General features: G+C 37.2%; 1 protein-coding gene across 1 annotated transcript; it reads left to right on the forward strand.

Annotated features, from left to right (window-relative positions):
* Positions 1–533: 533 nt before the first annotated feature.
* On the forward strand, positions 534–6,940 carry LOC124404592 (nodal modulator 2). The gene is made up of 14 exons (XM_046878862.1): positions 534–712; positions 856–955; positions 1,030–1,158; positions 1,297–1,463; positions 1,547–1,700; positions 1,879–2,281; positions 2,367–2,643; positions 2,715–2,896; positions 3,235–3,682; positions 3,873–4,065; positions 4,579–4,724; positions 4,856–4,979; positions 5,325–5,687; positions 6,105–6,940. The coding sequence occupies exons 1-14, from the start codon at positions 567–569 to the stop codon at positions 6,810–6,812; spliced, it is 3,540 nt and encodes a 1,179-aa protein (XP_046734818.1). The 5' UTR covers positions 534–566; the 3' UTR covers positions 6,813–6,940.
* Positions 6,941–15,372: the final 8,432 nt, after the last annotated feature.

A 15,372-nucleotide genomic window follows, 5' to 3' on the forward strand; every position in this document is an offset into this window, starting at 1 on the left:
ATCAATAATTGAGAATAAACATGAGTAACGAATTACTGGTCAGCGCATATATTATGTTATAATTATTCAGGATTGAAAATAATGTATTTCGTGTATCGCTGGTAATCTGTGTAATATGAAATACATGTGAGAACCTGATTCCAAGGGAATGTAAACAGGAACCTAATCCATTCAATTTCTATTCTATTTTACAAACGCAGCATTTCAGAACCATGCTGAAATTTGGTTCCTGACGCGATTGTTTGTATTATTTAAACACTGCAAGCTTCGAACTTTATAAGTCTATGGTCTGCACATTTACCGCATCGCTTGGTGCCTTAAAGCAAACCTTAGAGCATATACAGTACTTAGTGCACAGCTTTGATGTGGTCACGTGACTATTTTGAACCGACCAATCACATTTTGTGCTTCAAAGTTTCGGCTCGCGGTCACCAGTGGAGCGCTGCGGACACTTTTTGATGTAGATTTGACGATTCATGACAGTAGACTTTTGTATTACCCACTCCACAGTATTGCCCATACATCAGCTGACATAGTTGGGAACACGAGTGCAGAGAGGGGCAAATATGACTCTGTGCCGTAGGAACTTAATCATTTTGTTATTTAACTTGTATTTATCAGTATCAGAAACTTTTGCCGAAGATATTTTGGGATGTGGCGGATTTGTCAAAAGTCACGTGCCCATTGATTTTGCCAAAGTTCACATAAAATTGTAAGTATTCAAGGCTGTGGCACGTCTGGCACCAATTTTCAATTCCAACGACCAACCCTGAACCTAACCTAACCTAATCTGAGCCCTACTTAACCTAACTTAGTTCATGAATTGACTGAATACATGATGGATTGAAAACTTAGGTATACCAAGGCTGGAAGCCTGAAAGATGAAACAGAATGTGCTCCAAATAACGGTTACTACTTTTTACCTCTGTACGACAAAGGGGAATACGTACTGAAGGTGAGTGCTCAAATTGCAGTGTAAGCGTGACTTGACGAGAGACACGATAAACACCTTTTCTTTTGTTATATTAGGTTGAGCCTCCGAGGGGATGGAGTTTTGAACCAACATCAGTTACTCTGAATGTTGACGGCTCTACAGATTTGTGTAGCTCAGGAAAAGACATAAATTTCACTTTCAAAGGCTTCGGAATCACAGGAAAGGTACAATCTTCAAATAAACAAGCCTCACTTGTCGAATTAATTGTTAATAATTTCAGCTACCCATTAGCAGGATAGTTTTGATTTTTGTACATGTTTACAAAAAAACTTCATATCTCTTATATGATCATCAATAACTAGGTTACAAGCCATGGCACCAGCTCAGGACCAAAGGGAGTCACAGTCTCGTTATACACAGAAAAGAACACCGAATCTCCTGTCGACACAACAACAACTGCTGATGGAGGTACATTTTACTTCACACCAATTCAACCTGGCAAATATGTTCTTATAGCTTCGCATCCAAGGTAAGTTTTATCGATGTATGTACAAAAATAATCGAATAATATCAAAACCCCGCGACGTTCCTGATGTACTTCTAATTTTGAAGGTGGTTAATCGAGAAATCCAAACTTGACGTCACTGTCAGGGAGGGAAATACAGAACTGGCTGATAATAGCTTAGTAGTCGCTGGGTACGATGTAAGCGGACGTGTCACCAGTGAAGATGAACCAATGAAAGGAGTGTCCTTTATTCTGTTTGGGGTGCGTACAACGAATATTGAATCTACTATAATGCGTTAATTGAGAGAATGACAACACGACACGTGTCGTTCTATCATTGAACGCAGTATATATAATTATTAACGCATGATTGATTTGTTTGGTAATGCTTTGCGATAATATAAGAAAATCCTCATACGGATTCATCTCTGTTGAACAGAATGGACAAGCAAAAAACTGCGAAACCACACCAATTAAGGGGTTTGAATCGAGCAAACCACTGTGCCATGTTCTCTCTGACAAAACTGGCCAATTTACGTTCTCTTCTCTTGCCCCTGGAGAGTATCGTCTTGTACCACACTATGCTGGCGCTCAAACAAAATTTGATGTTCAGCCAATGGAATTAGCATTCAAAGTTCTCCATGAGAGCCTGATTCTCCCTCAAGATTTTAAGATAACTGGTTTCACGATAAGTGGGACTGTATATGCGTCAATGCAAGGCGGTGGATTAAAGGGGGCTAAAATTTATTTGAACAAAAAACTTGCTGCAATAACAAACGAGGATGGCTCTTATAGAGTTGATAACATGAAGGCTGGACAGTATTTGTTCAAAATTGAAGCAGGTACCTATAAACGACTAATCTAATATTAGACTGTTTAGTCATTATGCGTGTTATCAATTGGTTTTTTTTTTGTTGTTTTTTTTAGACGATGTAGAATTCGAGGAGAAAAACGTGAAGATATCACCAAATTCTACGGAATTACCTCCATCAGCACCTTCGTCTTACAAAGTTTGCGGGAGGGTCACCTTGTCTGCCAAAGATACGCTGCATCATCGGAAGGTTGCCGTGCAAAAAGTTGCTTCAACGTTCCACAGTGAAATTGAAACTGATCCTAAGACAGGAGAATTTTGCTTATATCTTGCTCCTGGCAAATATCAATTGAGCGTTTTTGTTAACAACGACGAAAAGGCAAAAGGACTACAGTATGTATTAAGAGTCAAAAGCCAGAAACTTATGATATCCGATAATTATATTTCTAATTTTTATTCATTAGATTCTATCCTTTGCAACATGAGATTGACGTTTCATCTGAACCGATAAGAAACATCGATTTTTTGCAACTTAAAGCCACACTGACAGGAAAAGTCGAGTGTTTACGGGATTCGGATTGTAGTCAAGCATCTGTTACTCTCAAAATTCTGAATGGAGCCACTGTAAAGACAACCGAAACCAAAGGTAAGGTGAAATATAATGTTCAGACGTCAAAATTGACCATCCATCGAGTTATTTCATGAAAATGTTACATGGCCAATTGAATATAAAGATAAGTTTACTTTCATTCATGCAATTCAGAGTACATTTAACTGTAATCCGTGTACATTTTGGCTGTTTGGCAAAGAATAGTACATTTTACGAATACAAATCGACATTTGCTTTATACTTTACGATTGACTGACTTCTTACCTTACATTAAATTGCGTATGTAACATTCCCATGACATAATAACAGGCTGTTTGTATTAACATAGCTTAATGTGATTAATATTGGGAAATGGTTTTTCATCTGAATTTTAGACGGAAAGTACAAGTTCTCGAACATCTTGCCCGGTCAGTACGAAGTATTGATAGACACTGATGTATTCTGTTGGGAAAATCCAAGCCAGACAATTTTTGTAAGCTCTGAATTCGCTGAGGTGCCGACATTCAAGCAAATCGGCTTTTCAATAACTTTCATCTCATCGCACGATACCGCTGTCGAGTTTTCTGAGTTGAAGACTTCACAGAAAGTTTTATTAAAACTTCCCAAGGGAAGCACAAAGCATTGTACATCGGCGCCTGGTGAATACCGGTTTGTACCGAAGAGTTGTCACGTTTACCCAAGATCCGAATATACTTGGGACACGAACAGCTTGGCTTCCGTTATATTGTCATCCACAGAGCACAGTCACAAAGGAAATATCATTAGCACAGACGTAGTGGATGGGCTCAAGGTGAAAATTGAGGGTGCTGAAGACCCGTTGATGTGAGTTCCACATTACATATCAACTTTTTATTGACATTCCCTTACTTTTTCCCACTATACAAATTTGTAGAACGTTGGGTGTAAAAAATTAGATTAAAAAATTCTCATTTTACCACCTTGACTGGTTTTCTATTTAAAATAACAATTGCCGTTACTTTTTTTTAACGTAACAGTATCAATTTTCTTACAGTCTAGGACCTTTGAACTACGTTAAAGAAGGAAACCGTTATAAGTATGAGTTCGAATTCAACGCAAATACTGATAACGAATACATCGTCACACCCTTGTCAGAAATTCTTCTGTTCAGTCCGTCGTCTTTAATTGTTATTGGAGAAAACGATTGCCGGGATAATGCTGCTTCATTTATTGGTGACATGGGAAAGGTAAGATTTTTTTTCTCACCACTGTAGGGTGAATTACTTTTGAAATCTTATAAGACTCTAAATTAAAAGTTTTTAATGGCTTATTTTTTTTCCCCAATCCCACTGTTATGATTCTTTGAAATTCTTATCTAAATTTATTCTCGAGTTATAATACTTGGCCTCAAACTCTTGGAAAACCCAATGATTTTAAAGGACATTTCGCTCCCGAAAATAAGACAGGACTATCATGATAAAAGATAAATTTTTTCAAAAGTAATTAAAAAAAGAAAATTATGTGTATATTATATATAAGACATAAGTTCTGAATTAATTTTTTCGTATGAATTTGTTTCAAGGCCCCAAACATGCTTAGTATCCATTCAGTAACTTTTTAAGTAGGAATCTCTCAAAAATTCATAACTCTGGAACGAATTATTATGGTAATTTAAAAAAAAACCTTCAAATTTTTTTCTGATTTTAAAGATAATGCCTCATATTCAAAATTATAAATAATACTTGTTAATGACTGAACAGGTAATAAGTGGCAGTATTCTGCCTCCACTAGACGGAGTGAAAATTCAAATATTTGGTAAAGACAAAACTGCGCCGGTTCAAACGCTAGTTACTCAATCAGATGGAAATTATAGAGTTGGTCCTCTTGACGGAAAAGTTGATTACAGGTAAAGAAAATGCCACGGAAGTATTTACTCGTAATTTGGGTCCACAAAACCTTTGAAGTGAAAATTGAATACAGCTTATTAAACCAATTATTAATTCGATAACTGATTCTTACTTTTGATTAATTTTCTAGTGTTACTGCAGAAAAAGATGGATATATCATAACAGGGCCTGATGCAAGTGGTCAATTCATGGCCCATAAACTCGCTGAGGTGATTGTGTTTGTCTCAGATCAAGCCGACAATCAGCCATTACAGGTAAAATAAGTTTCTGTATCTAAAATGTGTGCTTTATCATTCAAAGCCTGTTATTATTAGTCGTTGAAAATATATTTAGACATTTGTTATTGCTATCCCTTTCGAAAATTTATCTAGGAAAAAGTCTCTGAATTGGAATTTTCAGAACGAGTCCCAGAATTTAAGTGAAATATTACTGAAATATCCAATTTCAAAGCTTTTCACCATAATTTTCAAACCAATTTGTAGAGTCATTTATTGTTAAGTAATCTTTTTCGAAAAATGACCGAAGAATTGTTGAGTTTTAATTGTTTGCTATTTGAAAAATTTGATTATTAAAACACTCTTTGGTTTGTAAATTTTCAGGGTGTGCTGTTATCGTTATCCGGGGGACAAAATTATCGTAAAAATAGTATAACAGGTGAAGAGGGACAGTTAGTTTTCAATTCCTTGTCTCCTGGTGAATATTACTTGCGGCCAATGATGAAGGAATATCGATTTGATCCCCCGTCAAAGATGATTAATGTGGCAGAAGGGGCAACTGTCAAAGTTGAATTGTCTGGTAACAGAGTTGCATTTAGTGCCTATGGAGTTGTAACCTCTTTGAACGGACAACCAGAGCAAGGCTTGCTGGTCGAGGCTGTTGGGCAGACGGATTGTGCCTCGTATCAGGAAGAAGCAACAACTGAGGAGAATGGAAAGTTCCGGATCAGGGGACTTCAACCTTCTGTAAGTGTCTTGCCTCCAATCTCGAATGTAATAGTGCAGGATACCAACTGGTCTCTAAAACTTGAACACCAGAAAATGTGGTAAAATTGTGTGTAAGTTAGGGAATTTCAACAAATACCTGCAGTTTTTCTTGGAAATTTTACAAAACATGGGATTTGATGCGATCAAATTTAACTGTCTTTGTAACTGCTAGTACTTACGACGACTGTTTTTTATTGATGAACTATTCAGTTTTAAGGTTTTTAAAAATTCGAAGTAAGTGTTGCGAAATGTGATGTGTAGAAGCAAAAATACAGGATAAAAGCGTGAATTCTTTCTGGAGAGTAGAGAAAAGCCAGTGATTTATCAAATTCAAATCGAGTGCCCACCCTGGTAATAGATGTTCGTTGCTAAGCGAATGTCGTTTTTTATTTCCAGTGTATTTACGCAATCCGTTTGAAGCCTAATGTGGAAGCAAATCTTCACATCCAGAGAGCCACGCCAAGCTCTGTGGCCGTTCAAGCAACAGAAGACATCCATGGCATACGTCTGATTGCTTTCCATCCAATTTTGCGAACGGATCTTTCGGTTCACATTGATGCTGCTCACCCGGAACACTATCGAACGCTGAGGGTGAAGCTGTGCAGAGAAGACATGCCCGATTCACCGATACACGTTGTGAAATTGGACACTCAACATGCATCGAAATTGGGGAACAGTTACAGTGCAGGGTTTCTCATTCATTTCCCCCCATTGCAAGCTGACAACAAGAAATACTTTGTGCAGTTAGAATCGTCGTTGTCACAGACACTGCACAAGTACAAGACCATACCAATATATTTTGAAGCAAATTCATCCTTCAAACACGTCAAGTTATCTTTCCATGCCGAAAGGAAAGTCGACCAAGGTGACGTGAATCAAACCTCTGTGGTCGCATTGCCATTGATCATGCTGGTAGCATTAGCTTTTTTGAATCGTGAAAAATTGTGGAACAATCTGACCACTTTAGTCGAAAATTGGACCAAACCCGTGCCAATTTCTAGATCGCCGGTTCAAACTGTTCCCGTCGATCCAAGAGCTGATGATATCATCGTTGAGCAGATAATGAACATTAATAAAAGGAAAGTTAAACCGCGGAAAATGTGACTTCAGTGAGCATCGTGATGTGTATATTTTGTGAATTTCAGTAAACTGAATCTAATGTAGATGAAGTGATGGTCAAAGTTCGTGTAAATGACACCTCACTCCTAGAATAAAGTTGTAATACCTGTTAAGTACAATTTGCTCATTATTCATACTTACTGCATTGGTTACAGTCAACGCTGCACCCAGAGAGCTTGGCCAAATGTTGAAACAGAATTCTCATGGCTTGTAACACGAGCACGGTAAACGCTGGGTTAATTCTAATTATTGGTCTTAGAATGCTGGGAGAGAATTTTCAAATCTGCCTAAGGCTTTCACCTTCAAAATGACATTGAGAATTGATAGAGTACTTGAATTTAAGGTGCCGCTGACCTGACTTGAAAATATCAAATCGTGACGTCATAAATACGTGCAGCGCCTCTGAACGTTGAACGGTGAACTAAGGCCGCTGATTTCATTGGCTTGTTCTGTTAGATCCAACCAATGATGTCAGTTACAGATCGAAACATACTTCTTGTGGACCATAAACGGGTTGCTGTCACATGAAAAACGCGTATACGAATCGAGCCATGTTTACAAAAAAATAACTGATAGTATAAGTTTTCCCGGATAACGTGTGTGCTTTTGTACGTGTGAATCTCCCTGGCGAGGGTGAAAGAAATTGTGGAACAGTGCAATCAGTGAATATTCAACATGCGGTAGCTCCGATCGGCCATGTTTGTTGTCGCGTGATTTTATTCACTTCATCATTCTTTATTATAAAAATTATCAGCGATTTGCCTGAGCAGTGACTGAGATTCACACGTACACTATTATTCAAGCTACGATTTAAAATATTTCCAAATAAGATTCATACTCTCGTTATCGCAGGATTCGTATAGGCTTTTTCACCCAATTTCCCCGCTTCTGACGTCACGAAATATATATATGACATGCCAGGTCAGCGGGGCCTTAAGCGCGTCCTGTTTCATTCTTTTTGAAAATGTCAATTTCTTGGTTTCATTATCAAGTAAAAGGTAAAATCCATTTTATGGCTTCAGATGAATTTACAAATCTTTGCTAAACATTCCAAATGAAATTTCAAGGTGCTGCTTATATTTGCATTTCACACTGTGACCGTATTGGGATTTTTATATTCATGAGACGCCATCTAGCGCTAGAAAGTATCAATCAGTATCGACTTAGTGCAATGATATTGTGAATGATACTTTAAGTGTCATTATAGCGACTTATTGCGACGAGATATCGTTTAAATTTATGACGATTGCTCCAACGGTTGCTCAGGTAAACAATTGCTATCAGATTGTAATGCGTAAGCATTAAATTTTAGCAGGCGACGGATCATGGAGTCAAAAAATTCACTCTGTATAATCATTTTTCGATGAGTGTGAAGTTACAGCATCAGTCAAGGTGATGAGCGCTATTATAACGTTAGTCAGGAACTCTAGGTTCAGGTATCACCCATCCGTACGTGTGACACACAGTATTTTTTCCGACATCACTGAAAAAAGTATGATTTAAGAAGCAAAGAAAGTGTCACTATGTCAGTACGTAAAATTGTGTTTAGGTAACTTACGCTCAACGACACAATGCTTAAAATTAAGTTATTTGAAATGCGTATGCGCCAAAGTAAGCCTAGTATGTAAGATCGAGTATTTTAGTTGTGTGCATGTGCCAAGGTCATTTTATCGAACTGTACGGAAATTATATACTTTGCGCACGCTCCTCAGGCTTCAAAAACAGAATTTGCCAAGTGGTGTTTGAAAAAGGTTAAAAAGCAGCTAAAGCGGTGACCTAATGATCTAGTGTGACGTCTAATGCTGGATTTTCACGGGCAGCAGCTTCAGTATTTTGTGTATAATTCTTCACCAACAGGAATGCCAATAAAATACGACATTCGCATTTAGTGTACTGTACATTAGGTGGCACCATTCTGATTTAAGCATCGTCTACAATGAGGTCTTTAACCTTAACCCTAACCTTAAAAACTAAATCTGATATCCCTTATTTGTTCCAAATACGATATGGCTTCAAGTCAACAATTTTGATTCACTTAGTTTGTCAAAATGATTTAGTCAAGCCAATTCCTTGATACAATTGAAAGCGTTCTTGTCGCGATCTAGTAACGTATTGATACGAGTGAACCTCTTGATGTGTTTTCGGAATTGAGTCAACTAAATATCATTTCATTCGATGTTTATGTATTGTTCCTCCGAGTCGCATGTTTGTTGACAGAAACAATTAGGTACTTTGAATAAAATAAGTGCATAAACCTAGCCAACAAAAAATTTACATCCATCGAATGCTACACTTTGTTTGGCAGTAACTGGTTGAATCAGTTGCACTAACTAATTGTTTACGTGGTAGAAGAAACACCACATGCTTTGAAACAAGTAAAGAATATATTCATCGTAAACATTAGTATAATAGTACTATAAATGGCCACTAGGTGGTGGACTCTCTCGCTACGGAAATCGCCTTCTGAGATAGTTATACAGACCGTGCGCAGGATCGACGAAAGCGCCAATCCAACCAGGTTAGTGTCAACTGACGGCCATTTTCCCGCGTTCACGCCAATGACTCAGCCAATCATAAACTTCCGCGGATACGCGATGACACGAAATTAACCAATCGTTTTGAAATGCTCTGTCGCATAAGGACAGCAAATAACGGTTGACTCGGTATGTCTCAAACTATTATAACAACTGATAGCGCAACAATTAACCTTCAGATTTCATTCACTGAGGGGCGGCATTTTTTCGGTACAAGTATTTGTTTTTTCCGAAAAATATGTTAACAAAATATGACACATGTTCATTTTCTACTTTTACTCATACAACAATAAGTTTCCGGGTCTTACCCATTAAATATCGAGTAAATCCCACAAAATTTGATACAACAATTTCATATTGTTAAAGGAAAATGATTGAGGTACGTTCAATCAAATTTTTAGTAATTTCAATTACACATTTTCTAGAGACAAAATCCACATTATCGCAAGGAATTCACGCCGCGTTATCTTGAATAAATTGATAGTCGGCATGATCATTCAAAGTCTTCATTCAATTCTATATTAACTTCCACAAGCATTTCGTACAATAAAAATATTTTGTTGAATTAAGTATGTATTGTGTTCGTCGCATTTGACCATAGCATTTAGTTAAATCAAACGAATATCACTTGGCTCAAATAATCCTTTCCCTTCGTGTATGGGTCCGTTGTCTTATCATTTTCCTCCTTGCTTTGCCTTTAGTATGTCGGAAGTTCGACGGCGTTGAGTTAAAAATATCAGAAATCTCTTATCCTTCAAATGTTGACATCTTTGGTTCCATTCTTCCGACAGACTGAACTCATAATTTCAAAGCGTCTGAAATGTACTTTCAGCTCAACGTACTCGACTTACCAATGCCGTCAAAATTGTTGTGAAAACTTATATTATTTAAATTCGATTTTCAGAATAAGAACGCGCCTACAAAATTTCCGATAATAATTTAGTGTAGTCGTTGATCAATTCTTTTTAGAAACTTGTAATTTTCCAACGAAAGTCAACCGGAAACTGTTCAAAAACAGCAATCGATGATAGGTGGGTTATACAGAAACATACAAGCTTTGAAAACTTTCCAAAACGATTTATTTCATGTTACAGAATAATATTACCAATTTGTCGTATATTATATATCGATGTTTACTGATCTGCATGACGTGATTTACTTGCAAACAAATGCCGTTGCCGAGTATTGTACTTTCTCATTCCACCACGAGCAAATAGTTGATCAAAGTGCCTAGGAATGGAAACTCGCATCCCATTGGCGATTCAATGTCACATGCCAACGGTGGTGGAGTTACCAAATCTTGGCACACTTGCCGATACACATGTAGCAGGAAGTAAGTCTCAGGCCAGGCTCACAGCTCTCGTAGACCGCCAAAACTGTGAGAAATGATAGTAATACTTATTTATGAGCGTCATATTGAGATCCAAAGTATGGGTAGGTGAAAACAATATGGCGTCGCCTTGGGTGACCAGCTGATCGTATCAGCCTCTGTTTTAGCTAAATTATGCGATCATGGAGACTACACAGTCTCCATATATGCGATGATAAAGGCACAGAAAACTCCGAGGAAGCAGCCACACTTTTTTTTGTTATAATGAGTTGAGAAAGAGGAAAATGGCAGTCGAAAAACGACTTTTGTGATTACCGGTGAGCCGCCGAGCGCGCAGCAAACCTTCTACCATTCGATGGCATATTTATATATTTTTTCCTCGTTTTTTTCAGCACCAAGAAAAATTTTGTCGAATTACGACTCAATTGTGAAGAACGTATGCTGCAATGATGGCGTATTACTATTAAAAATGAGGACTATTTTCCCGAACGCTCTGTATTATTAAACAAGTATTTAATGAAAAACAGAAAAAGAAAAAACAAAACGTGTACAACAATGAAAATGTAGTAACATATTAATAACATAACATATTAATAACATAAATTCTTATCATTTAGATCAGGGAAATCAGCATATCATATTAATGTGGAAGAATTAGTGAGTAACAAATTGCAAGCGAATTATATACTTCAAAGTCATCATGAGAAAAATATATCCAAATCACTTTGCAGAAGGGAACGAAAGCGAGCGATTGACTGCAGGATATAAGTATAACCAATCGCGTCGGGTAGAAAGGCATTAAAACGTGAAACAATGTGCGACCTTGACCGAGGTTCTGCGTCTGCGACCACGGGATACACTGTCTGGCAAACTTTAAGTAGATTATTTGCACACACCCTTGCTGTATGCACTCCATTGCATCGTAACAGTTAGGGCGATTGGAACGAAACTCGTTATTACCAAATATTTGCCTCTTTATCCCAATATTATAAAATTCTCAATCATTACTTATAGCTACATATTTATATATTATATGTACATACATACTGTGCACATAATCTATCAAATTATACACCCACGAATTTTTTCCAAAGTTCTAATTCGTAACGCTATAATTTTTTCTCTTAATCGCTCTGCACTATTGAATTATAATAATTTCACTTTGCAACTTTCAACTGATTGCAAATGTCTGAAAAAATGTGAAGTAAATGTTTTTAAATGAACTCAATGATCAGAAAAGCCTTTTTGTAAAAAAAAATTTCATATATACTACGTATACATAAATTTATTTATCGACGTTCAGTCGATACAGAAAATCTAATTACTATAACATATAGTAATTTGTTTCTTCTAAAATATCATAAAAACCACTGAAATGCTTTCTGTAAAATTTCTTGAACTAATCTGAGAAATTCTATGAATTGTAAATAGAGTGGCTAGAGAATTTCCGTGAAATTTGATGTAATAAGTAATTTGGGGTACTATAAAAAAATATAAACTGTCCCGACAGAATTTCAGTACAATCAAATCTGGGCCGAGGCACAATTTAGATATAGCAAATTATCGTTTTGCAGAAAAACTCGGCACTCGATTTAAGCCTGATTTTTGTTAAATCGGTATACGAGCGAGGAAAATTCTAAAATATCTTTGGAATTGTGATTTTTTTTTGTCATTACGGAATTCAATTTTACAGTCTATTGAAGTTAAAATTTTTCGCCACGACATGCTTGAGACTCGAATGAAATTATAGCATTTACATGGGCAAGACTTCATTATTTTATTTTTAGAATGATTGAAGATTAAAGATGTATTGAAAAAAACACATACGCCTTAGACTCGGGTTGGTAAAATAGTGTTATATTAGAATTAACGAATATCGTTATATTATAATTTATACGTTTTGTAATGTAGCTCTAAAATTTCGAAAAAGTATGAATGCTCACCTGCACAGAACCGTTTTTGCTTCCAGTGGGATACTTCCGACAGTTGTTCGGAGAGAAACTTTGACCAAAAGCTTCTAGCCGAAAAATTCCTATCGCACTGGCCATTTCACTCGCACGAGGAGCCGGATAAAGATTTATAAAGTAAATAATCGGCGTGTCGCGCAGAACGAAAGGACGAGTTTTCTTTTCCCTTCAACTTTTCTTCGCCCTCGGGAATAGATTGTGAAAATTTAACCGCGATCAGGTTGATATGCATACAAATACTGTATAAACTCAGATGCAGTGAAGACAGAGGCGAATTCAATTCCGAAGGCTGTTTTATCGCTGTACGAGGAGCGACGCGACGCCCGACGGAAGGCGGCAAGAGGCAACAGGTGAATCAAGGACCCGTCCGTCTGTGGCTGCAGCGTCTCCGCATCCTGGAGTCGTCTACAATCCACAACCGGTGGGGCAGTAGCGCAGCGCGAGAATCGCCGACTATTAATCATAAAAGGATGTGGTCCTGAGGCCAACTTGCAGCCGCCGCCCCCCTGGCAAAAAACACTTCCAACAACTTTAAAAAAACTTTTCAATTCACTGAGAATAAGAATTTCATAAAGGTTTTCATAGTGTTACTAACAAATCTCTTAACAAATTTTTATAATTTACTAGGAATTTTTTTATACGTAAAAATACCGCAATTTTGAAATGCAGGAAATTCATTTCGACTGATTGATTGATATTTGTTGGAAATTTCTCTAAAAATACTAGAACACAGATTCTTTCGTATTTGTGATACAAATCGAAGTTTTGAAAAAATATAAGTTTTCTAAAGTTCTTGGTAAAATTTTTACCAATAACGACTTTATCAGAGTAGCCAGAGAGATGGAAACTCGAAGTTTACTGTATTTGCGGTGGGAACAGGAGTTCGAAATAAATACTTCATTGCAGTTATTCGCAGAAATTCAATAGATTTTTATCTCCAACTCGACTTGGGCAGAAATAATGAAAAAGACGACAACTCGACGTTTTTTAGATTTTCAACAGAAGAAAAGTCCCGATAAATATTACTTCTTTTGAGGCGTTCTCTAGAATGCCTCGGAATTCCTCTGAGTAATTGAAACTTTTCTACAAATAATACAAAATTTTTCTAAGAACCGTGTGAAAACATGCGGTAATATGTTTCGGAGATATTTCGAAAAAAATGATGAGAAATTTCCGAGAATCCTTTTCATCAGGGCCGGCTTGACTGCAGGCGACATTGGCCACTGCCCAGTGCAGTTGTCCGACGGCTTTGGTCCATCGGAAAAATAGAAGATGCAGTCGAGGGGAAACCGGTTTCATGGGGGTAGACTGTTCCTCGCTCGAGTTATCTGTCTGCAGCCTACGGCCCGAGTCGAGACCCTGCTGCACTGCATCCAATACAGGCTCTTCAAACTTGGATTCAATCATTTGTTTTACAGAATTGTCACAATACTTGCAATCGGTCGAATTGCTCATATTACAGGCCTCGGAAATATCCTGGAATTCATAAAATTGTGTTCTTTGTCTTTTGGAAATAATTACAAGACCCTAAAATCTATAAGTGAATTAATCGAATAAGCTGTAAATAGATAATATTACTGAAGGATTTCTGAAATTTTTTAAGCCTAAAACTACAATATTGCAGCTGTAATAGCAATATCGAAATATCGTGGCAATGTTTCTGAGAGTGGGTAATGCACATTACAATCAAGGCTTGTTTCAATTTTCAACATTGGCGACCGTATCGTGTAGCCGCAGTTCGTCGAGCTGTTAAAGGCGAGTTGGCTGGACGAGTGGCAAATTCTTCAGGCCTGCTGAAAAAATCTTGCTGTCTGTATACAGGGTGTCCCGTTAAAGGGGTTTCGTCCTCGCGACAAGGTCGTTCTTCGTTTTACACGTAGACACGGAATTATGTGTCTTGTATGCACTGAGACTGTAAAAATGTTGCGACCATTGCTGCGGTACTTGTTCTTATGGAAATCAAGGACACGGATTTGCAATGCTGCTCTAATTATATTATGCGTTATATATGGCCACTTAGGTACCCTTTTAGGACCTTGTACAACGATTTTCAATCTACAATTAAAGCAGAATCATGTGTTGAATTTTATTGTTCTTATGGAGAAGATATCGAGCAGAAATATTTCTATGAATGTACTCAGAATATAAATTCTCGCTCTGAAGAGCGGGCGATTTCCAGAGTTTCTGTAGAAACACTAGTTTTGAAAGAAATTTAGTTATGGATCCAGTAACTTCAGAATTTCTTGAAATCCTTCGGTAATATCATCAGAATCCTTCAAACGCTTTCCATTAATAATACAGATTTTTAGCCTTAATTGTTCGAATACACGGTATATTTCTGCGGAATTTCTAATAAAAAGAACAGCAATATCTGAAAATTTTTCTCTCCGCGGTCAAAAGTCCGAACTTTTGCAGAAGTGCAGCAGAACGTTGAAAGCTTGATGAAAGTTGTAAATTTCGATGGAATTCGTGAAGAATATATAGATTGTCTCTATAATGTACGTTTATGCCCCGGACAGAGTATTTTATCAAAGGGCGAACTGACGGGAATCACGCATGATTCCACCGTGGAAGACAAAAATGAGTAAATCAATCGGTGCCAAAAAACGCACGTCACATGCAACAGAATAACTGTGTGGACGTGTTTCAGGTGGCTCTAAAACTCGATGAATTCGAATTCTTTCTTAGAGTTTCAAAATTCAAAATGGCGGATT

Source organism: Diprion similis, chromosome 3 (genome assembly GCF_021155765.1).
Source record: "Diprion similis isolate iyDipSimi1 chromosome 3, iyDipSimi1.1, whole genome shotgun sequence".
Lineage (NCBI taxonomy): Eukaryota > Metazoa > Arthropoda > Insecta > Hymenoptera > Diprionidae > Diprion > Diprion similis.